The following is a 22,588-nucleotide window of genomic DNA, read 5'->3' as shown; positions in this document are numbered from 1 at the left end:
GCAACGACAAGTTGAGCGAGTGCCTGCAGCCATCGACGCATTGTTGAAGCTGCTCCAGATGGGGGCTAGGCAAAACCCACAGCTCGAGAGGCTACCTACTTGTGTGTGCTGGAGTCATGTGTGCCGACGGGCGAATCAACTCGTGCAGTCTGCCAGACGGCGATGCTCCGCAGATAGGCAATTCTGCTGCTTGCAATCAATGGCCATGAGGCACTGTTGCATTCGAGCCGCCTGTCGTTTCGTACGAGTTAATTTTCGATTCCATGTCGAACAAGGGCGGAGACCAAACAAAAACCACTCGCAAACCTGGTCTGGCGTCATTACCTCTTCTGCCCAGCCCGCTCGGCTAATATCGACGACCTCGTACTTTTCTCTCTCTCTCCTCTCTTTCCCTCGTTCTGCGTTTGTCTGTCTTTTGCGCCGTGTCAATTTTAGACGGCTGACGAATGAGGCGTTCCCGAACCAACCGGGTTAGAGAGGGGGCTAGAAAATGGAATCAAATAAACGGGGAAGAGGCGTTGAACGTGGCGACCGCTCTAGGAGAATTGACTTTTCTTTGCCGCCATTCTGCTGAGGATCAATCGATGTTCGCTAAGTTGGCTGGAGAAATTGCAGATGCCTCCTAACCAAGCCTTAGTCGCTGCTACGCCAGATGGTGTGCATACCGTCGCATGCAGGCGAGGGGGAGATGCCTCCGCGTGGCTTACCCCGGATACATACATCATACGACAAAGACAAAGTCCAGCCATCCAGCTGGGATGCCCCTCTCTTGTGCTTGTTTATGCTCCCTCGATTCGATCGATGATGTATCACCTGGTTCATACCTACAGAAATAAGAGTTCATGGCGGAGTGATCCTGCTAGCGAGAGACTGGGGGAGGGGACCGAATCCCAAGGTTCGAGATGGCATGCTGCAAGACAGGAGCTGTCCACCGGCCGAGAGACAGATGCGGTTACAGCATCGATGTCAAGGACAGCCTGAAATACTTTCGATGCTACCAAGGGCCAGGTACTGGCTGACCGTGAGATATTTTAAGCATCGCACAGTAGCATCGACTGCTGCTCACGCACTCTTTGGCCTTGGCTCTCCATCTGCCGCCTAGATTAAACATAAGAGGGTTTCATGACGAGGTAATGACCGGCCCAACTGCCAAATTATTAATTTATTGATTGGATCTATTGATTTGTATATACAGCCTGCGGCCAGAGGGATCGGGATTGTTCAGTCAGTGGCACACACGCATGGCCGTAAGTGCCAGGTACTCGCTGTAGTAAAACGCAAGTTGCTTACAGAGCAGCGGCGGAAACTGACTCGGGCTGGAGTCTTCAGGGCAGCGTTGCGTGCCGCTGGCTGCTGAGCCTCAGTGCTCTGCTCTCCATCTGAGCCGTCTTTATGTTTCATGTTCAGTGAAGACCCTCCGTGGATCTTGATATCGTATGAAACTTGTGTAGTTGTACCTGTACCATCATCGCCTGCTGCAAGGCGTTCTTCAGCAAAGCAACAGACAAAAGGCCCGTCCCTCCTCGTTCGGGAACTGATATTCCGCCGGCGTTGAATCCTACACGGTGCCACCAGGCACCTGCTCGCTCACAGGCTTCTCATCTCGTCTCGTCCACCCCAACAACCTGTTTCCCATTCGCCTCATGCAGCCCAGACTCAACCGGCTGGCCTCTTCCCCTCCCCCACAGCGAGCGAGTTCTGTGCAGGCGCCGCTTTAGTGCAGCACTACCTGCTAGCCTTGCCAGCCGGCCAGCATTAACCCTGGGCGCTAAGCCGCTAGCAGCATCCAGCACTGTGCCACATGCGCCAAGTACTGCCTACCTTGTGCGCCGTAGCGGCGCAGGTACTGCGCAAAAGCGGTGCTGCACCATCGGCCAATGCCAGCCCTGGCGCCCTGCAAGCGGCCTGTCCCCACTGGCCCACAGCGAGCTGGGGAGCCCCGAGCAAAGGGCCTGGAGTGAGTCGCGGATAGCGGACTCTGCGCTGGGGGCCTTTCCAGAAACCAACTGGACCACTTCCATGCCAGACTTGGCTGCATTTCCGCGTCCTGACGCATCCTCGTCCTTTTCTTCCGCATCGCCTCACCTCTCGTGCTTTCTTCCGCTCTCTGCTGTTCGGTCGCCATTTGCTTCGCCCTTTTCTGCAACCTGCTGCGGCGTATTTTTTCACGTCCCTCGCTCGTTGTTCCCAGACACCGTTTGTCGGCTCCGAATCCGACTCGATTTTCTCTCCCGACGCACTCTCTTAACCACCGACGCAGCGCCACCACCGGGGCCTTGGTCCAGCCTCCCACATCCCCGTCACAAGATCAAAAGGAGGAAATAAAAAGGGAAAATTAAGGGCCTGTACAATCAGGCTAGGCCGCTACTACGACAGACTTCTTCTCCGCTGGTCAGCTGGCGTTGACAATTCGATCCATTTGCTTGCTCCGTCGCCTCTGTACTTCGAATGAATACCCTCAACTGCCGTCCTCGATCTCGTTGAGTGGCTGCTGAAGCGGCTCTGGCTGCTTGAACTTTGTCTTTGCGCTTCTTCCTCTTCACCGTCGCCCATTACTATACCCAAATATCGAATATTGCATACGTAGCACGACAAGATGGCCGGGTTTTTTAACAAGATCAAAAGCGCCAGCACGGTATGCCTCTCATTACTCTTCTGCACGATAATCCACCCTTCCGCCTTCATTTGCGATGATGTTACAAAGTCGATCACCATGTGCTCAAGAGGCACTGGCATAGTTCGCGCCGAAATCATCTAGTCGCTAACAACCCATCAAGCTGCAGCCGTCGACAGCGCAAACTACCAAAGATGTGGTACCCAAGAAGAAGGATGAGATTGTACCAGAGTTGACTCCACTCGAGAAGATGCTGCAGAATGCAGGCGCTTTACGAGAAGATGGAACTGACAAGTTTTTCGGCTTCGAAAACGTATGTCTATCATCCCATGTTCTACCATGTCCCTTTTTCTGTTGTGTGACTGCCACCCTGCTAACAAAAGCCCTAGTTTGGAAATACCTGGTTCGCTTCGTCTTGTAGACCCAATCAAGATAGAACTACTCAACCGCTAACTTGACGTGTTCTAGTTATTGTAACTCCATAGTACAGGCGTTGTTCTATTCCGATCTGTTTCGAGAAAGCGTAATCAACTACCCATCGCTATCACCATCTGGAACACCCAATGGCAGCCGACCAAAGGTTAACGTCACTATTCGCCCACCAATGCCGGCGCCCCCGCCTCAACAGCAGAAGAAGGGCATCAGCAACAAGGAAGCAATGAAACAAAGACAGGCCATCAACAACGGTCAGCCTGCACCTGGGCAGCCTGCTATCAAGCCCGAGGACAAGCCGGATACTCCCGAATACAAAAAGAAGCAGGCCATGCTCAAGGGCCCTATCCTCGAGTTGGCGCAAGAAAATGCTGTGGGGTACGGCATGGATGAGTGTACCTTTACAGGACTCAAAGATATCTTCCTGGCAGTCCTCCAGAGCAGCACTCGAACAGGAGTCCTCAGCCCTCAGCGTTTTCTCGAGATATTCAAGCGCGATAACGAAATGTTCCGAAACTCGATGCATCAGGATGCCCACGAATTCTACGGCCTCGTGTTAAACGACGTCATCGCCAATGTTGAAGCAAATGCGAGAAGGCTCCAGGAGCAGCTGGATATCAAAGGCAATGGCGAACTTGCGCAGTCGGTACAGAATGCCTTGGGATCCGCGCTGATGAATAACATGACTGGCTACCGCACCCCTGGGACGGGTTGGGTCCACGACATCTTTGAGGGGGTACTAACTTCTGAGACTAAGTGCTTGACCTGTGAGACAGCGTCACAGAGAGACGAGACTTTTCTCGATCTGTCAATTGATCTCGAGCAGCACTCATCGGTCACATCTTGTCTACGAAAGTTTTCGGCCGAAGAGATGCTCTGTGAGCGAAACAAATTCCACTGTGACCACTGCGGCGGCCTGCAAGAGGCTGAAAAGCGAATGAAGGTCAAGCGCTTGCCTAAAGTACTCACTCTACACCTCAAGCGATTTAAGTACACCGAGGATTATAGCCGTCTTCAGAAACTGTTCCATCGGGTTGTCTACCCCTATCATCTGCGCATGTTCAACACTACGGATGACGCAGAGGACCCTGATAGGATGTATGAACTCTATGCTGTTGTCGTTCATATTGGTGGCAACGCATACCACGGCCACTACGTCTCCATCATCAAGACCAAGGATCGCGGCTGGGTCCTGTTCGATGATGAGATGGTTGAGCCTGTTGATAAGCATTTTGTGCGCAATTTCTTTGGCGACAAACCCGGCATGGCAACTGCGTACGTTCTCTTTTACCAAGAAACGACTTTTGAGAAAGTCAGGGAGGAGCAAGAGAGAGAGGGAATGGAAGAGGTGAAGTTGGCGACGCAGGCTGCTAATATAGCACAAGACGAAAGCTTGGACAAGCCAGATCCTGCTCCCCTGAAGCGGCAAGTAACAACACCCGTTGCAATGCCGGAGCACGAGTCTTTGGCAACTCTCGCACATGCCGCTACAGCAACCGGAGTGCCATTACCAACTTCACCCATCGTCGAATCCCCAAAAATACCCGAGATGCCGTTTATTGGCGCGCCGGGCGTGAGCCTCACAGGCAAAAAAGCCACCAGGATAGAAACAAAATCTAGGGATGATTTGAAACGAGAGAAGAAGGAGCGCGAGGCCGCTGAAAAGGCGGCGGAGAAGGCGGCGAAGCAAGCCGAGAAGGAGAAAGAAAAGCTCAGAGAGAAACAACTTAGAGAAGACGACAAGAAACGCAGAGAAGATCATATGCAAGCTATGCAAGCTCGAAGGAATGAGCAAGATGAGCTACAAAAAGTACTAGAGGCTAGCAAGAAGTCTGCAGCCGTTGAGGAGGCCGCCAGAAAGAAAGAAGAAGGCGGATCTTCTGGGTTCCTTGATCGGTCTAAACGAGGTAGCAAGTCGATGTCGAAGCGAAGTTTCAGCTTCTTCAAGGACAGGAATAGCTCCCTGGATACCACCATCAATGGCGACGCTCCAGAGAAAGAAAAAGAAAAGGAGAAGAGGACAGGTCGCATGAGCATTGGTCTAGGCAGGAAGAGGAGCACGCCATTCTTAGCATAAAGCGGGATACAGTGGTCTTATTTTGAATAATCAAAAGATATTCACGACACAAGAGACAGACACGCACACAGAGACACGCACATATACGGACAACAAAAAACCGTCCAGGGAGGTGCGCAATAATAGGCGTATGGCGAATTCGCATGTACGATTGATGACAGGCATCTTTTGCATTTTACAGTCTCTATCAATCTCTATATATTCGGGAGGAAAATTCTTTTACGCCGAACCAAGGAGGAGGAACTCAGCATGGGAAGCAATCTTTTCACTTTTTCCCTCCACGCATAACATTCGCTTTTTAAACCGCACACGCCATTCTTGCGGCAGATCTGTTGAAGCAGGAAAATACGACCAATTCATTAGGGCATGGCGTTTACTGCATGATTCAAACAGAAACATGCTGCGGACTAGGTAACGCATGGCTCACCACAATCCGCCGACATATGTTACTCCTTCTTTGTCTTTAGCTTTTCTCTGTCGATTTTACTTTTCCATTCTTTTCTATATTTTGGAAGTTTATTTTTTCCCATCTTTCTTTTTGGAACTTGATTTGTATTCTTCTGCAAGAGTTGTATCATACATTTAGTTGTCTTACATAGCGTTGGGAGGGGATAATGTTTTTAAGGTGTGCAGCCGCCGAGATGTCACCACTGAATGAGAGGTGGTGCCGCTGGCAGAGCTGGGATTTTCGCGGAGACTGGTCAAGGGACTGTGCTTTTGAGGCTCTTCGGAGGTAATAATAGCAGTGAGTTTGGCTTGCAACAATAAATAATGGTGACAATATCTTTTTCTTCTTCGTGCAGTTGCTCAGTAAAGGTGTAAGCTGGAGGGGAGAACGTTGCGCTGCAGTGCGGGAGATGGTTGAGCCGTTCCGAGACATTCCCGCCATAGCGAAAGGGAGCTCAGTCCTATGAGAGATGCCATCTCACTTGAAACACACATGTGTATTCAGGACGGCAGTGAGTTTTGACCTCCATCTTTCTACTACCGTCAATTGTGAAGCTTGGCTTTCATTAGCGTAAGCTGGATCTTATTTAGTTATAACAGAGCCTAAATCTCTCAACTCTGGTGCATTTCAAGGAGAGCATTCAAGTGGCCGTTTAGTCTACCTACGTGTACATAGCCCAGCGCCCTTTCACACACATGAGATATGATATGATATAAACGTCTACCAGGCCGTCAACAATGGAACTCATAGGTATGTGCAAATCCCTCATTGAACTTCAATCCATTTGCGTCATACACCACAACCAGTCAATTTATACTAAACCAGAACCCCCCAACCGCAGACCTCCTCCTCTTCATCGTGCCTCTGCTGCACCTCCTCGCCGCCCCCTACACCAAAGTCGAAGAGTCATTCAACCTCCAGGCCACGCACGACATCCTCGTCTACGGCACCCCCACGCACGACATCCACGAGCGGCTCTCCTCCACGTACGACCACTTCAGCTTCCCGGGCGCCGTGCCGCGGACGTTTGTCGGGCCGGTGCTCCTGGCGGGCGTGAGCCAGCCGCTGATTGCGCTGATTGGCTTCGAGCACGCGCAGTTTGTCGTGAGGGCGGTGCTGGGCGGGTTCAATGCCGTCTGCTTGGCGGTGTTTGGGGCTGCGTTGAGGGAGGCGTTTGGGAGGGGGGCGGCGAGGTGGTGGGTGGTGTTGAGCGTGACGCAGTTCCATGTGGTGTTTTATCTGAGCAGGACGTTGCCGAACATGTTTGCTTTTGGGCTGAGTGAGTTGCCCCTATTTCCCGTCTTATCCTTCTTTACCACTCACTCAACGCAATGATATTCCCTTCTGGTCTCATCTTTCATGCTTCATATCTCGCTGTATTCTTTATACTCCCTCGACCATACTAACATTCAACTAACACAGCAACCCTGGCATCTGCATTCCTCCTCCCCAAAAACAACGCCTCACTCCAACGAACTCGCCGTCGCCAAGCAATCGCCCTCCTCGTCTTCGCCACAGCCATCTTCCGCTCCGAACTGGCCATCCTTCTCGCCGCAACGGGAGTCCTCGCCCTCGCCAAATCCTACCTCAGTCTACGCGAGCTCATCACCTTCTTTCTCGCCTCCTTCATCGCCGCGCTCGGCCTCTCCATCCCTATTGACTCGTATTTTTGGCAGAAGCCCCTGTGGCCAGAGCTCGCGGGCTTTTACTACAATGCCGTGCTGGGGTCTTCCTCCAACTGGGGCGTCTCTCCATGGCATTACTACTTCACCTCTGCGCTGCCGCGGCTCTTACTTAATCCGTTGTGCTTTCCTCTCATTGGGCTGGCACTCTACCAACCTGGAACCTCTCGCCGAGTTCAAGATCTGGTTATTCCATCCATTGTCTTTATTGCCGTGTACTCCATCCAGCCTCACAAAGAAACACGCTTCATCTTCTACACCGTCCCTTCGCTCACTGCTGCCGCCGCCGTAGGTGCCAGCTTCATCTCTTCACGCCGATCAAAATCGCTCCTCTATAGCCTCGCCACCGCGATTCTGTCCCTCTCTATCCTCGCCGCATTCGCCGCAAGTACCGTCATGCTCCTCCTCTCATCCCTCAACTACCCCGGCGGCGATGCGCTGTCCCAGCTCTACGCCATCACTTCAAACGACACTTCACCCTCTCCTCCTCGGCTACTCGTCCACGCAGACGTCCTGACTTGCATGACCGGCCTCACCCTCTTCGGCCAAAACCCACATGGTCTCCCTCCCATGTCCTCAACCTCTTCCTCTCCGACCCTGCTGTTCGATAAGACAGAGTCAAGCGAAGAATTGCATCGTCAAGACTTCTGGTCTCAGTTCGACTACGTCCTCATGGAAGATCCATCCCTCGTCCTCGGAACATGGGACACCATTGGCCAAATCCACAGCTACGACGGCATTGAAATCTTCCGGCCCGGGCAAATTGCCAAAGCAGCAGAAACGCTGCATGTAGAAGGAGTCAAAGATGGTATTCTTGGACAGGGCGCAACAATTGCCACCGTTAGGGATTTCTTAAGGAAGCTGACTGGGGGCTGGTGGATTGGGCCACGCATGTCCCCTCGAATTCATATTATGAAACAGGTCCGTGAAGATGATGCTATATAGAAGTATAGAAACAAAAAGCCCCGTTGCTTCTGGTATGCACAAAAAAAGAAGACGGGACGCGGCATATCGCCCATGTACAATATATAAATGAAGAAGGCAGTGTTTCAGTCCATGTCTGTCGAATTAATTACTAGATAAGAGCAAACATATAATATACACATACGCAGTCGCCAAACTCAGGAAAAAAAGAACCAAATCAATTTTCTTCGCAATCAATCCTATACAAAAGTTGTTTTTTTCCCCCCCATCTCCCTTCTTATCCAAATAGCAGTCCTCTCTCTTCGCCCATTGAATGCAAACTAAATCTCCATACACAAACAAAGCCACTCTTGTGGCTACTTGTAACAGTGATAAACAAAAGGAGAATAGGGGGATAAAGCGCAAAACAGAGCCAAATAATCAATCTCCTTGAGAAAAAAAAAAAAAAAAAAACAACCGCTGTGCTACCCAATTTGTTTCGACTGTAGATGCATTTGAACCAATCCAATCCTCCTCATCCTTCCTCCAGAGGTTATACAAAAAAAAAGAAGCTCGAGAAAAAACAAGAAACCACTCATAACAGTATATGTAGAGGTGTATATATAGGTGGTATATATATATACTGCACCATCATCCGCTCCCGTCCCAAAGCATTTGCTAACCTTCTCGTACAACTTCCCCCCCTCCCGATAAACAAAACTTTCGCCAAAGACTGCGCCAACGCAAAGCCTTATATGTATAAATCCATCCCGACCACGTTGAAACCTGATTTTGATCCAAGAATGCAACAAATAAAATTAAGGGGGAAAACAAAGAAAAGGAGAGTATATATAACTCTGCTTTCCAACTCCAACAACCCTCTCTTCCCTGCGCCAGAGGTGCAGAATGATAAGAAAAACTCCACCATGAGAAGAAGCTCCAAGTAATTCAGTAAAGTGAGCGCTCAACTTGTTTAGTAGTACAAGTAAAATAAAACATCTTACTCTTGTTCTGTCTCACTCCCATCTTCGAATTCTTCGATACTGTCAGCCGTCAAAACCCCGTTGCTGCGGTCATCGTCATCGAATTCGCCATATTTTTGCTTATAGCGCTCGAGCTCTTCTTTTTGCGCCATAAAGGCCTCGAATACTGCAGCCATGGGAGCACGAAGTTGATTCAGTTCACGGAGTGTTCCTCCGCCAATGGCAAGATGACGCATCGTCAGTGTCGACACACAAGTCTATTGGCACTCGTCAGTATGGTCCGATTGAAAAGGGAGGGATGTTATTTGGACGAATTGCTTACCTCTATTCTGCTCACTTGATGTTCCATAAAATTAATCAAGAAGCGTTCAGTGACTTCACCTCCTCTGTTCTTCATACGTTCAAGGAGTTCAGTCTCGGGCGGCTGGAGTCCCGGTCCCCTAACTGTCTCGAGTGTACTGCACAGCATCTCAAGACGCAGGCTGACTTTCCACAATGACCAAATAGCGTCCGGGTCAAAGGAGAGCTCGCCACCACCCATAATGGCAGTGGGTTTATCCGGCGTTTCTACCTGACGTTCATGCTGCAAGTGGTATTCAATACGGCCGGTAAGGGCGTGTGGATACAGAGAATAGACAATCTCGGGATTTTCGAGACCCTTTAGCTTCTTCTCTCCCATCTCTTTGACTTCAAATCCTTGGGACGTCAAAGACCTCAAGTCTTTGCGTATAGTAGCCGCAAGAGACTCGTCTTCGAAAGAGGCTTCCGACCCGGCCGAGACGTTTCGATCAGTGTCTTGATAGTTCTCCAGACAGCGCTGGATTTCAGAAATGAAGTCTGAAGAAACAGTAATCTGGCCGCCGTCGGCAACAGCAGATATACGTGACGCTTTGTTGACCATAGGGCCAAAGTAATCCATACGACGAGTGACGGGGTCTGTTTCGCACACGCAATCTCCATAATGAATACCCATGCGAACTGACAAGCCCTTGAAAATAAGAGCGTTGTCCTTATCATATATTGGCTGACATGACATTGAGTTCAATACTTCGGACGGCCAAGGGACGTCAAGGAGTTCCATTTGAACAGCAAAACACCAGAGCAGAGCTGAAGTCGCCGTGGGGAATGACACCATGAAAGCATCGCCTTCAGTCTTGACTTCGTATCCTCCAATTCGGCGTAGCTGCCGACGCATGACTTCGTTGTGCAGCTTGATGGCTGATCGCATTGCGTTGGGGTACATTTCCCAGAGAGTCGTGGAATTCTTGATGTCGGTGAAGCAGATAGAGACGTTGCCGGTTGGTGCTGGGATTTCTGCCTCGAGCCGGTTAAGGGAAGAGTCGAGGACATCCCCCTTGCCCTTTCGTCCCCTTCTTGTAGAAAGAAGATACGGGGCTTCAGCAGGGACGCCCGAAGGATAAAGCGACATGCTTGTGCCACGATGAAGGCGGGAACGTTCTACCCTCCTCTTCAGGTCGACCACGCTAATCATCATTACCATAATCTTCCCAGACGCGCCGTAAGCCATTGCAAGGTCACGAAGTTTCTGAGCAGCACGCATGAGATCTTGGCGCTCTGCTCGCGCAATATCAGTAACGAGACCAGGTGGAAGGTATTCCCAGAGCTCGCTTGTAGCCATGACAATAATGTCGTCATTCTCTCGAATGGTCATGTTGGTAACGTGAGGAGCAGCTTGGACGGCAGGCATCAGATCAACATATCCAAAAGCTCGAGACACTTGTAGTACATCGTTCAATCGACCATTGCGAGATACCCATCCTCCGGCTTCGCGAATCCGTGATCGTTCCGATGCCTCTGCAGGATCGTGTTTCCGGGTCAAGATGTGATGCTTGCTGTCGGTTTTTATGACCATGGCCTGTACATCACCAACATTTGCCACGTACAACTCTGTGCCCTGAAGATACAGGACGGTGGCGACTCCTCCAGAGTTCAAATCCTCCCTACTAAGAATGACCGGCTGGGTGACGCCCCTATGCGATTTCTTCTTGCGATCATCGGTATACTGGACTGCAGCGGTCACTAATTCTTTGTTGAGGGCCAGGAAAGCCCTGCGGAGGGCATCGGCCGGCGTTTCGCTTTGGCGGGTTTTCAAGGCCTTGAGCTCCTGGGCAAAGATGAGTCCAAAGTTTTCGTGAAGATACTTGGCAATCTTGGACCCTCCGCTTGATAATGCCTGGCCATCGAAGAGGCCGAGAAGCATCTCCGTTTCCGACGAGTTGAAACGCGGCACGACAAGGTCAACTGTCGACAAATGCTCGTTCTTGCCGAGAGTGTCGGCCATGCCATATGGCAAATGACCTGCCAGTGACCCGGATGTTCTAACTCGCCTATCTTCGCTCTGGTCCGGTATGCTGGGTTGAGTTAAGGTGACATCCATCAGTCCAAGTATCCTCAAGTTAGGAAGCCGATTGAAGTCGGTGTACTCCTCCCGATTCACAGCACCAGGGCCATCAATGCCGCCCCAAGCAGTCTGTTTGATCTCCAGTCGCTTGTTTCCAGAGAGATTCAGGTATCTGAGGTTGGGATTCAGGTTCCAGTTCCAGTCATATGGAACATTGGCAATGTTGTACTTTAGAGAATTATTGCCGCAGTCCAAAATCGCAAGCTTCTTCGCTCTTGATATATCAGCCGGAAGATTTGTGAACTTGTTGCCGTTGATATATAGGGTTTGAAGAAGGCTTGTTTCTTCTAAATCGTCTGCCGGAAGGCTCGTCAACACGTTTCCGGAAAGATATAGCTCTACAAGCTGTGGCCAACTCTTCATCGACCTTTGAGGCATATCACTAATCTCCCAGTTGTATGACAGGTTGAGAACCCTGAGCTCCGCGAGAAGTGTAATTTGATCGAAGACATCGTCATCCAGACGATTATCTGCAAGATAGAGATTTCGCAGCGAGCCAGAAAACGTATTTGTCAGTCTAGACGACAGGCCTGAATCCTTTCTTAATGATTGGGCCGAAGTCGAGACTGTGTTCTGTGACTGCGTCGTTCCTCTAGACATGACGGACGTCTTACGTCCGCCCTTTCCATAAACGGACACAACAGAACTCTTTCGATCTGCTCCTGGTATGTTAGGAGTTGGGCCAACGCTCAGCAAGGTGGTGCTGGACGCTTGGCTGGGTCGGCGTTCCTCTCCTAGTTCGTCAGAGCTACCAGTGGCAGAGAGGGTCCCCGACGGGAGCGCCTTGCCATTGGATGTTGGAAGCGGCCCCTGTCCTTCTTCGCCGGGTAGCCGTGGGGCCCGCGAGGCAGGCTTAGGGAAGGTTTCTAGCATGTTAGAGGAGGCATTGAAGGTCTCAAGCCTGTTGGCCCACCATATTTCCATAGGGAGCTTGGAAATATTGTTGTCTCGAACATCAAGAACCCTCAGCTCTGTTAGGCAACCAATCTGAGGCGGAAGCTCGCCCACAGAATTATGGGCAATGCTGAAGTGCTCCAGACGAGTCAAGGCGCCAATCTGGGGCGGCAGCGAGACAAAATGGTTCTTGTCAAGGACTAGGCGCTCTAAGTTTGGCATGTTCGCGAAAGCGGAGTCGATACTTGCCAGCTGGCCTTGTGAAAGGTTCAGGGTTTTGAGGGTCGGAAGCGGCTCTTGGATTTCGAACTTGTTGAGTGGATTGGAGTTCAGCTTGAGTTGGCGGATCCGCTCGAACTTGCCCTTAAAGGCCGAGATGTGGTTGTGAGCGGCGTACAAAATCTCCAGTTTGGGAAGCTCGGAAATCACATCAATATTAGTGATATAATTGTACTTGATATCAAGTTCGCGCAGGCTGATGAGATCTCGGAACGTATCTGGGACGCTATCACTCAAATGGTTATTGGTAATGAGAAGTTTTTCCAGGTTCTTCAACTGGCCAACCTCCTCTGGCAGCTCTGAGATACTGTTGAAGCTTAAATCTAGATCAACCAGGCTCTGCAACTCGCATAAAAAGGGAGGAAATGAATCCAAAAAGTTGGAAGAAAGATTCAAGCTCCTTAGCGCCTGGTACGCACCGAAGTAAGGAGGCAAGTGCGTTAGGCGGTTGTTGGCGAGGTTCATCTTCAAAAGTCCAGCGAGGGCGTTCAATTCAGCATGCTCCAGCTGTTCTAGCCTGTTGTTCGAGGCATCTAGATACGTGAGTCTCGCAGCGCGGCCGAGGCTGAGCGGCAATTTTCGTGCCTCGTTATTGTTAAATTTGATATCCCGGAGATTCTTGCAGGACTGGATAAAATCCCTTGGCACATCCAGCGACAGATTGCGCGAGAGGTTGAGAGATATAATTTCGTTAGCTCTAAGATAGAGGGAGATGGGGATGGTGACGAGATTGCGACCCGCGAGGTCAACATAGTTGATCTTTTGGGCTTTCTGAATGCCTAAATCCGCGGTTTTTGAATGGAAGTCACTTTCCCTGGCAGACAAGAACATGAATCGGCACAAGTAGCCGATGTCCTCTCGGCCCAAGTCCTCTATCTTATCTTTCTCTTCGTAGCCGAGTTGCTGTAAAAGTCGTTTCTGAATGAGCAACGGCCGCTCGCCCGGCGTTAGGACGCGAATCAGGTCATGCTTCCTCATGATTATGTGATAGTTCTCGAGCCCGTCGACGACATAAGTTTTCTTAATAACTTGAGATATCACTTCCGCGACGGTGGCATCTAGAGGCATGGAGTGTGTTGAAAAGGTCCCGTCCGATCGGAAAATGCGAATAAAGTAAGGAGTCAGCTTCTCCTCCGGCCGTGGTGGGCTTGAGAGGTCTTCTACTTCCGGTTGCTGTACCGTAGTGTCCTCGGTCCCTCGGCGGACTGCCCAGCTGTCAGGAGCATCCCAGCGTCCCTTCGGCGCTGAAACTGCCGAATCGATGGAGTCAGGGTCGACGTTATTCACGAAGGATGTGTCCATGGGGGTCAATGGGGGTGGCTTGGCCAGAATACCTTCCATATCGTTCAAGTTCGTGTCGAGGTGGTACATGTGGCCAGGGTCAGCGCGGTCGGTCGGGCCAATGGTATCGTCGCATTCGAAGGGCCGAGGGGGTCGCCTGTTCTTGGAGAAGGGAAAGTTGTTCTTGAAGGTTGCGGCGCGAGGACCAGCGAGCGACCGAGTCTCGGAAGCATCAGAGACGTCTCCAGAGCCGAGAACAAAGGTGGACGGGAATGCAGATGGCGACAGCTCGGGGCGCGTCAAATCCGTCTTGGAAGACTTTGCCTGCAAAGATCTCGTAGACTGAGGAAGATCCTTGAGCTTGGAGCCACCGGCATTGCCTTCGTCCTTGTCCTTGTGTCGTCGAAACCGATTGAGCAGCCCAAGTTTGCCATGGTGCCCAGGGGAAGATTCCACCTGGCTTGACTTTGAGTAGGGCGTATGCGCACTGTGAGTGCTCGGTGTCGGACTCTGGGCTCTGGAGCGCGAGCTGCTGAAGATTGTTCCCGTCATGGCTCCTCGGTCGCGGGGATATGAACTGCTCGTGGAGTCTTCCCGACTGGTGCTCGGCCGCAGGCTCCTTGGATCATCGATGCTCTTGTTATGGCGGTGATAGTGGCTGGGCAGGTGGACGATTCCCGCGCGTGAGGAGGAAGAAGACTTTGGCGGCACCTGGGGCGCGCCATCTGACATGTATCGATCCCGATCGGGTCCGGTCATGATGTCTCTCACGGGTGCCTCTCCATACCGCGCAATGTCCTAGAAAGCAAAGCAAGTCAGATTCCGTGACACGACAACAAGCGAAATCGATTCTCCCAATTTCGAATCCCCCCCACTAATACTCGTGGATCGAAGGCGGCCCCGTAACGAAGAAAAAGAGTGGATCGAGCAGAAGGCAAAAAGAAGAGCTTACGCCATTTTCGGAAAAGGGAGGCAGGGACATGGGGACCGTAAAATAAAACAAAGAGTAAAGGAACCAAAAAAAAAAGGATAGGAAAAGACAGACGAAAAAGAAAGGTACGGTGATGATGAAAAAGAAGAAAACAAAGCAGGGAGAAGGAGAGGCGGCGTAGATTAGGTGGGGAGGAGAAGAGAGATTCGGAAACACAAGTCAGACTCACAGTGTTGTCCTGATACAAAAAAGGCACTACTTCAGGGGCCGGAACTGGGGTCCTGGGTCTTGATGATGCAGGCGAGGCATCCCTGGTATGATCGGTGGCATTAGAGTAGTTGCGATCGCGATGGGTTGGGCGAGTGTGACTGTAGGAGCGCGATCGTTGGTCTTTCCCCATATATGATGGGAGGCTACTCTCGGAACTGTCGCGGCCAGGAAACTCTTCGCCAAAGAAGCCCTGCAGCTTGCGCATATTGCCACGGTGCCCACTAGCCTTGGAGCCGGTGCTGCTAGCCGTGGTGGTGACACTAGCTTCTGAGGGCCGTCTGTCGTCTGGAGAATACAAGTGCTCTGGCGAGTCGTGGAGGCCCAGCGACGAGCTTGCGCCGGTGCGCGATCCCAAGCCGTGCAGCCCGGCGGAATACTGCGAGAAGAGCGACATGGTGTCGGCCGACTCGTCGAGGAGGCTCGCGGGATAGTTGGGCTGGTTGGAGTGGCCGCGCAGGGGATCGAGGACGGCCAGGTCGCGGCGATAGTTTGTGAGATCGCTCAGGCGGCGGCCGCTCTCCCTCGACGTCGTCGGCGAGATGGCGCCGCGGGTAGTGGCGGTGGACGTGGTAGGCGAGATCTGGAGATCATCATCTCGTGAGAGGCTTCTACAGCAACGCAGGGACCCGCGTTAGACATGTTGCGCAGACGAGGAAACGGCTCAAGGCGACGGCAAGGGCGGACGGCACGAGAAGGCGAGCGACGGCTCCCGTGTGCCCGCCAGAGCAGAGGCGGACGCTGGAGAGACGAGGCCGGGAGAGATACTCACTTGTAGTGCTGGGGCGTGGAGGCTTCCGTATCGATGTGCGCGGGTGGCGCTGTTCGCGACGCAGCTTCGGCCGTGGCCGTCGTCGGCGTCGAAGGCTTCGCGGTCAGCGAAGAACGAGTGCTGTCGGTGCTTGCGCTCGTGCCGGAGCTGATGCGGAAGGCAGCCTCATGGTCGGCCATTGTCGCCCAGCGGAGAGCTCCAGGCGTCTACCATGCGATGCGGACAGGTGCTGGGAGAGGTCGTCGAGGCGCAATCACGTCATGCTTGACGGTCTGCGGGCAGCTGGCAGAGGAGCGGCGGAACTGTCTGGCGGGCTATTTAACGGCCTCTGGATGGCGGTGCTGGATGTTTGTCAAAGGTCTCGTTGTTTTTCGCTTGTCGACGCCGTAGACGCTACGTTTGACGAGGGGCCGGCGAGCTGGGCATCTGTCGGCTGCGGCGCGGGATTATACAAAAGACGAAAGTCAAGCGTGTGGTCACAAGCAAAGGCTGGGATCGTTCCAGCCCCAGAGCCGGTTTGGCAGGGCTGAACACTTTTGCTCAACTAGCTCTGGGAGGGGTGCGAAGTGAGGGGGTGGGTGGAGGGTCTGGATGTATACAAGTACAAGTAGCATCGCAGAGTCGAGGGCGGCTCGGTGGGAGAAAGCGGATAGACACGCAATGTCTCGCCCAATTTCGGGCCAACGGTTTTTTGCTGTCTGTACTACAATCTGCATTGGTTGGTTCCGCACCATGGATGCACTTTTAAGAAGACACAGTCATCCGAGCGTCTAAAGGAAACTTGGCGCTCTGAGACCAAGCTCACGAATCACTCTCGTCGTCTAATACTTGCTTGTACCTACCTAGTACTACTGGTAGTCAATCACATTTATCTACGCGTACGGCTTCTTCTACGTTATGGTCTTAGCACCTATAGGTTCGCCTATATTTACTACTGCTGCTACGGTACTTGTAAGCCCTTCTACAGGGACTGCATTGGCTCTGCATCCTCCGAGCAAAGACTCTCTCATCACCAGCACTTTTGGCGCCAAGCCACAGGACGGGCTCTTTTTGGAGGGACCCTGGGTGGACCGACTAAATAACTCAGCAGCTGTTTCTTATGCACGTTAACGGCATGACGTTGTCCAATGGATTAGCCTTCTTACGGCAGCATCTTTTGCACATATGTACGTACTTTACTTACACCCGGTCCTGGCCCCATGTAGAAAACACACAGCCGCAGCACGCATTTCCGTCTCGAGAGGGCACACGCGCTTGTACCTGTAAGCGGCATGACCACTCCGTCAAAGGTGAGACTTTGGGATGGGATGGGATTAATTAGCAGCAATCTGCGGGATGCGGAGTCCGGCGCATTGAGCAAAGCCGCCCTGTCAGCTACCGCCAACATTCGGCCGTGCTAGCGATTGTGCGAGGGTGCCAAGGCCTGCTCGTCGATGAATCAGAAGCCGCCGAAATACTGCTGCCTGCCAACTTTTTCACGTTGGTCTGTCAGTCTTGTCTTGCACAGACTGAGAAAAACTGCGCACCAAACGGGACGAGTACGAGGTGCTGCAGCATACCTACATCCACGCCTCCGGTTTTTTTTTTTTTTCCAACTGTGGATATATGCATGTAGTGATCAAAGCAGGTCACACGCATGGGCGCAAACGACAAACGAAACGTAAGATTGCAGCAACATGCATTGATGTATGTATATACAAGTAGGTCGTCTTCGTAGTAGTTTCATCGTCTCGTTTGCGACGCCCTCCCAGTTTTTGCCTCTTGGTTGTTGTTTTCTTCTTCTTTCCCTCGTACTCACGCCCATTCAGAATGGCCCTCGGCAGCCGGGATGTGGACTCGAGCTACGCAGCGGCATGGCACTTGCAGGGCGCCAATCAAACGGGATCGCCCAACCCGAATTGTTGGCCTCTAGTACGATACGGTACACAATGTTGCAGCGAGCTTGCCCTGCCCTTGCACCAGCCCATGTCAGTGTGCAGACCAGACTACAGGCTGATGCTCCGGCCAGCAGTCAATCGATCAATCAGTTAATTGATCAATCAATCAACCCAGCAGCCCAATCAATCAATCGCAGCGGCCGCGCGGTGGCTGATGTGACTGTGATGCTGCTGCCAAATACGGCTGGGCCAAAATGACGTTCTCCCCGCCCGGGGCTGCGGGTCACGGCACCCGCAAATGGGTGCGGCTAGTGGGCGTTGATTCCGCGGCTACGGCACTTCAGGCGTGCTCCAGTACTCTAGTAACTGCGAATACACGCCATGCAGGCGCCGCTATGGAGCGCTGCCAGGTATTAGTGCTGGTGGCGGTACCCAGCTGGCAGCTGCCATGAGCCACAACGGAGCCCGCCGCATTGGTTCGCGGTAGCGTTCAATTAGGTATATCAAATCAATCAAATCAAATCAAATCAAACCAATCAAAATGGAATGGCACCTGTCAGAGCTGCTCATTCATTTAATCTCTTTAGCCCCAGCTGCCCCTCTCCAATCTCATCTCATCTCAGTGATTCAGAGCTGATGCTATTATTATTGACAACCGGCCACAGCTCTCCGTGTTCCATGCTAGCTATGCCCAGTGGTCTGGTGGTTGCAATAGCAAATAAATGGGCGTCTTCTTGAAGCAGCTCTGAGACGGCATCGCTGATACTTTATTCGCGGGTTTCACATTTTCTGCAACATCCCTCCCCTGCTGCCCACGAATCAGTCCGTGTATTCTGCATTTCGTAGCGGTACATGCTGACGGTCTCGCATCCATCTCGCATCTCGCCGTCGCCGTCGTCGTCTAACCCACTTTAGCCCTGGGCTCGACATCCCGCAGGTTTGCCAGGGTCCTGTCGACTCTGGCGGCCTCATCAAGTTTGACAATGACCGCGGAACCTGGTCTAAGGCCATTCGCCACGCAGTAGCCTCTTGTCTCATTAGTGAAAGGAATCTTGGTGGCCAAACATGTGCGCAAGAGCCCGTATCAAGGGGGCTTGGTATAGAATAGAATCTACATGTGCGCGGATAGAGTGGCCTCCTAAGCTTGCGTTTATTTAGAATATGAAACGGAATGGGATATGAATAGAATACTACTCAGAGTAGAATCAAGATGCTGTTTCGATGAGATTCCCTCATTTCAGCTGGTACGCACCATCATGTCGAACCCCTGGCACCTATAATCTCGCTCGTGAGGCCTTCTCCTCACGTAGCCGAGCCACTAACAGCGTATTCCTTCCCTAATTGTACTAAAGTCGCTGTTGAGGCTGGTCAGCTCAGCGCCAAGCAAGATACAAAGCTTCATGCTGGGAAAAGGTTCCTTTGCCGTTGGGTGACACCAAGGAACACACATGTCAGTCGTCTGACTCCCGTGTCACAGCAGTGGTGAGATAAGCGGGCTGGCACATACCATACTGCACGGCCACAGAGAGCTCATGTCGCTCTACATACAGATGCCAGCCAAACGTTGCCAATCTCCACTAACAAAGAGACATGAAGAAGGTAATGGTAGCAACACCTGTGTTTAAAAGGTAAGAAGTAATGCATACACATATTTCATTATTTATCCGCAAAGACAAATTATTTTGTTCATTTCTCAGGCGGCCGCTAGCCTCGATCAATCGCCTGCGTGCAACCTGAAACCCGCCGCAATGTCCGTAACGCCATATTCATCCCACAGCACCGCCAGGCCGGTAACGCCAAGCGTGTTGAATGCTTGTAGCAGATATAATCGTAACATAGTGATACTAAAGATAGCAGCAAGATTTAATCGACAGAGAGCCAGTAAAGCGAATGTTTGCCCCTTAGTAGCATAGGTGGGCAGCTTTCTGCAAGATACCACCGATCTTTATACAGCCATTTGAGACTACCGGTACGCGGCAACCACCTCTACCCGAAACCCGGGCGCAGGACGCGGAGAGAAATCCGGCGCCTCTTCAACAGCCCCAAACAAACAGCCGATTTTCCTACATACCACTTAGACTGCGGCCTAAGGCCAATTCATCATTGTAGATCCGTCAAAAACCACCAGACCGCTTGAGACACTCGAAGCTATTGTGGAGGCAGTGGCCTCCACTACGGTCATAGGCCGCCTCAGTGGCTCAGTGCCCCGCGAACCCCCGCATGTTGCTGCAGTTCCAATGATGGCTAAAACCATTCGCATCTCCATGTGCAGTGTGTCTATATTCGCTCAAGAACTGATACCTCTCAAGTACGTTGATGAGTTGAAAGTTCTGCTGTTCATCACTGCTGTTCCATCAAGACCTATAAATAATAAATTAATTTGTTCTTGAAAGTATCCATCATGGGTTCAGCTCAGGAGCAACTCCGTACTTGGTGGAAGGAAAGCTCAGTTTACCAAATATATCCGGCCTCCTTCCAAGACACCACAGGCTCCGGCAAGGGCGATCTCAAGGGCATTATTTCACGCGTAGGCTATCTTCATGGCCTCGGCGTCGATATTGTGTGGCTGTCGCCCATCTTTCCGAGCCCCCAGATAGACATGGTTGGTTCTGAAACTCCTGTCTTCAAGCAACTACCCTAAAACTCAGTATTCAATGTTCCGACGTTTTCTGATCAGCAAAATGCACTCAGGGATATGACATCAGCGACTACAAATCTATAGAACCCATCTATGGAAACATTGGCGATGTCGACGAGCTCAAGGACAAGCTCCATAAGCGTGGCATGAAACTGGTCCTGGACCTGGTTGTGAATCATACCAGCGATCAGCATGAGTGGTTCAAAGAATCAAGAAAGTCAACGACCAATCCGTTCAGAGACTGGTACATCTGGCGCCCGCCAAAGTATGATGCACAGGGCAACCGACAGCCCCCAAACAACTGGGAAAGCCACTTTCAGGGTACGTGATACAACTTTACCATCGGAAGCAACAGAGTAGTCGATGCTGATTTGCTATAACTCCAGGCAGCGCTTGGGAGTATGATGAGGCAACGGATGAGTACTACCTGCGCCTCTTCTGCAAAGAGCAGCCAGATCTCAACTGGGAGAATCCGGCAGTGCGCAAAGCGGTCCACGACATCATGCGCTTCTGGCTTGGTCGAGGGATAGACGGTTTCCGCATGGACGTTATCAACTTCATCAGCAAAGACCAACGTTTCCCAGACTCGGACAAACCGGTCCTGAAGGGCTATGAATACTACGCATGCGGACCGAGATGCCACGAGTTCTTGAAAGAGCTCGGCGCCATTCTCAAGGAGTATGACGCATTCAACGTGGGCGAAATGCCCTGCGTGGACGACGAGAACGAAATCATCAAGGCTGTTGGCGCTGACCGTGGAGAGCTGAGCATGATTTTTTACTTTGAGCAGTAAGTCGGTAGAAGATTTTTCTCCTCGAGAATATTGGAAAGCTAACCTCTCAAAACCAAGCATGGTGCTCGACTATGGCCCCCAGGGCAAGTTCTCCCCCGGCACATGGACCCTCGCAAAGCTGAAGACTGTGGTCAACAAATGGCAGAATTTCATGTACGACAATAACGGCTGGAACGCCCTCTACCTCGAGAATCATGATCAGCCCCGAATCGTCAGCCGTTTTGCATATGATGAACCTGAGCACCGCGTGGCCAGCGCAAAACTCATTGCTGTATTCCATGCTTTCCAAGCTGGCACCCCGTTTATATACCAAGGACAAGAAATTGGCATGACCAACGTTCCTAAAGAGTGGCCTATTGAGGAGTATAAAGATGTTGAATGTATCAACCACTGGAAGTAAGTCGAACAAGCTGCAAATATACAAGCATGCCTCCACGTGGGGGATCTATACAACGGACGATATGCTGATACCTTGACACATAGCTCGTATAAAGACAGCCCTGATGAAGATCTCAAACGGCTAGTCAAAGCAGAATACCAAAAGAAGTCTCGCGATAACGCCCGCACGCCAATGCAATGGGACGCCACCTCTCAAGCCGGCTTCACAACCAGCGACAAGCCCTGGATGCGTGTCAACGACAACTACACAGAAGTCAACGCCGCCTCGCAAACAGACAGGCGTCGATCCGTGTATCACACCTATCGACTAATCCTGGAGAAACGAAAACAGTACAAGGACATCTTTGTCTACGGCAGCTTCGAGCTCGTCGATGAGCCAAACGACAAGGTATTCGCATATAAGAGGAGAGCAACCAGCGGGGAGACTGCGCTGATTGTGTGCAACTTTTCGTTGGATGCGGTGAAGTGGAAGATGGAAGACGAGCCAAAAGAAGTGCTTTTTACGACCAGTGATAGAAAGTTGAGCCAGGTGAGCGGTGGTGAGCTTTCGTTAGCTCCATGTGAAGCAATCGCTCTGCTTCTCTGAATGTGTTCTTTATTGAGATGCCTGTCATAGACTAGAAGACGATAGCTGATCAAGTCTTGATAAACTATATGAGATCATGAATAGCTGCAAGACACTATGTTCTGTAAGTTGATATAGCATGAACATAATAATGGCATGCACTTCAGAATGCGGCTGGTGTTGCTGCTAACACAGCTGTGTCACCAGTTCCCCGCACCATCTTCCGAATCCGGGGAACGCTGCGTACATGTACATATAGCCTCTGAAAACTCGAGGCTTCAATTGGCACGAATTCATTCTGTATTCTCCAGGAGCTACCTTCGATATCTCG

The 22,588-nt window shown here is 51.5% G+C and overlaps 4 protein-coding genes across 4 annotated transcripts; 3 read left to right on the top strand and 1 right to left on the bottom strand.

Moving 5' to 3' along the window:
• Window positions 1-2,596: 2,596 nt before the first annotated feature.
• On the top strand, window positions 2,597-5,123 carry TGAM01_v209518 (hypothetical protein; the record flags this gene model as incomplete). The annotated part of the gene is made up of 3 exons (XM_024550571.1): window positions 2,597-2,635; window positions 2,778-2,927; window positions 3,105-5,123. 3 exons carry the CDS (start codon window positions 2,597-2,599, stop codon window positions 5,121-5,123), a joined length of 2,208 nt encoding a protein of 735 aa, XP_024404683.1.
• Window positions 5,124-6,308: 1,185 nt separating this feature from the next.
• On the top strand, window positions 6,309-8,198 carry TGAM01_v209517 (alpha-1,6-mannosyltransferase; the record flags this gene model as incomplete). The annotated part of the gene is made up of 3 exons (XM_024550570.1): window positions 6,309-6,321; window positions 6,413-6,850; window positions 6,994-8,198. The coding sequence occupies 3 exons, from the start codon at window positions 6,309-6,311 to the stop codon at window positions 8,196-8,198; spliced, it is 1,656 nt and encodes a 551-aa protein (XP_024404682.1).
• A 958-nt stretch (window positions 8,199-9,156) lies between these two features.
• TGAM01_v209516 (adenylate cyclase) lies at window positions 9,157-16,164 on the bottom strand (the record flags this gene model as incomplete). The annotated part of the gene is made up of 4 exons (XM_018807872.1): window positions 9,157-9,396; window positions 9,462-14,813; window positions 15,176-15,824; window positions 15,986-16,164. 4 exons carry the CDS (start codon window positions 16,162-16,164, stop codon window positions 9,157-9,159), a joined length of 6,420 nt encoding a protein of 2,139 aa, XP_018658910.1.
• Window positions 16,165-20,263: 4,099 nt separating this feature from the next.
• On the top strand, window positions 20,264-22,278 carry TGAM01_v209514 (oligo-1,6-glucosidase; the record flags this gene model as incomplete). The annotated part of the gene is made up of 5 exons (XM_018807873.1): window positions 20,264-20,464; window positions 20,554-20,821; window positions 20,887-21,289; window positions 21,351-21,689; window positions 21,777-22,278. The coding sequence occupies 5 exons, from the start codon at window positions 20,264-20,266 to the stop codon at window positions 22,276-22,278; spliced, it is 1,713 nt and encodes a 570-aa protein (XP_018658911.1).
• Between the last annotated feature and the right edge of the window lie 310 nt (window positions 22,279-22,588).

Source organism: Trichoderma gamsii (assembly GCF_001481775.2).
Source record: "Trichoderma gamsii strain T6085 chromosome Unknown Scaffold_47.2, whole genome shotgun sequence".
In the NCBI taxonomy this organism is placed as follows: Eukaryota; Fungi; Ascomycota; class Sordariomycetes; order Hypocreales; family Hypocreaceae; genus Trichoderma; species Trichoderma gamsii.
The sequence above is the reverse complement of the archived record's forward strand: the minus strand, read 5'-3'. Positions and strand labels throughout refer to the sequence as shown.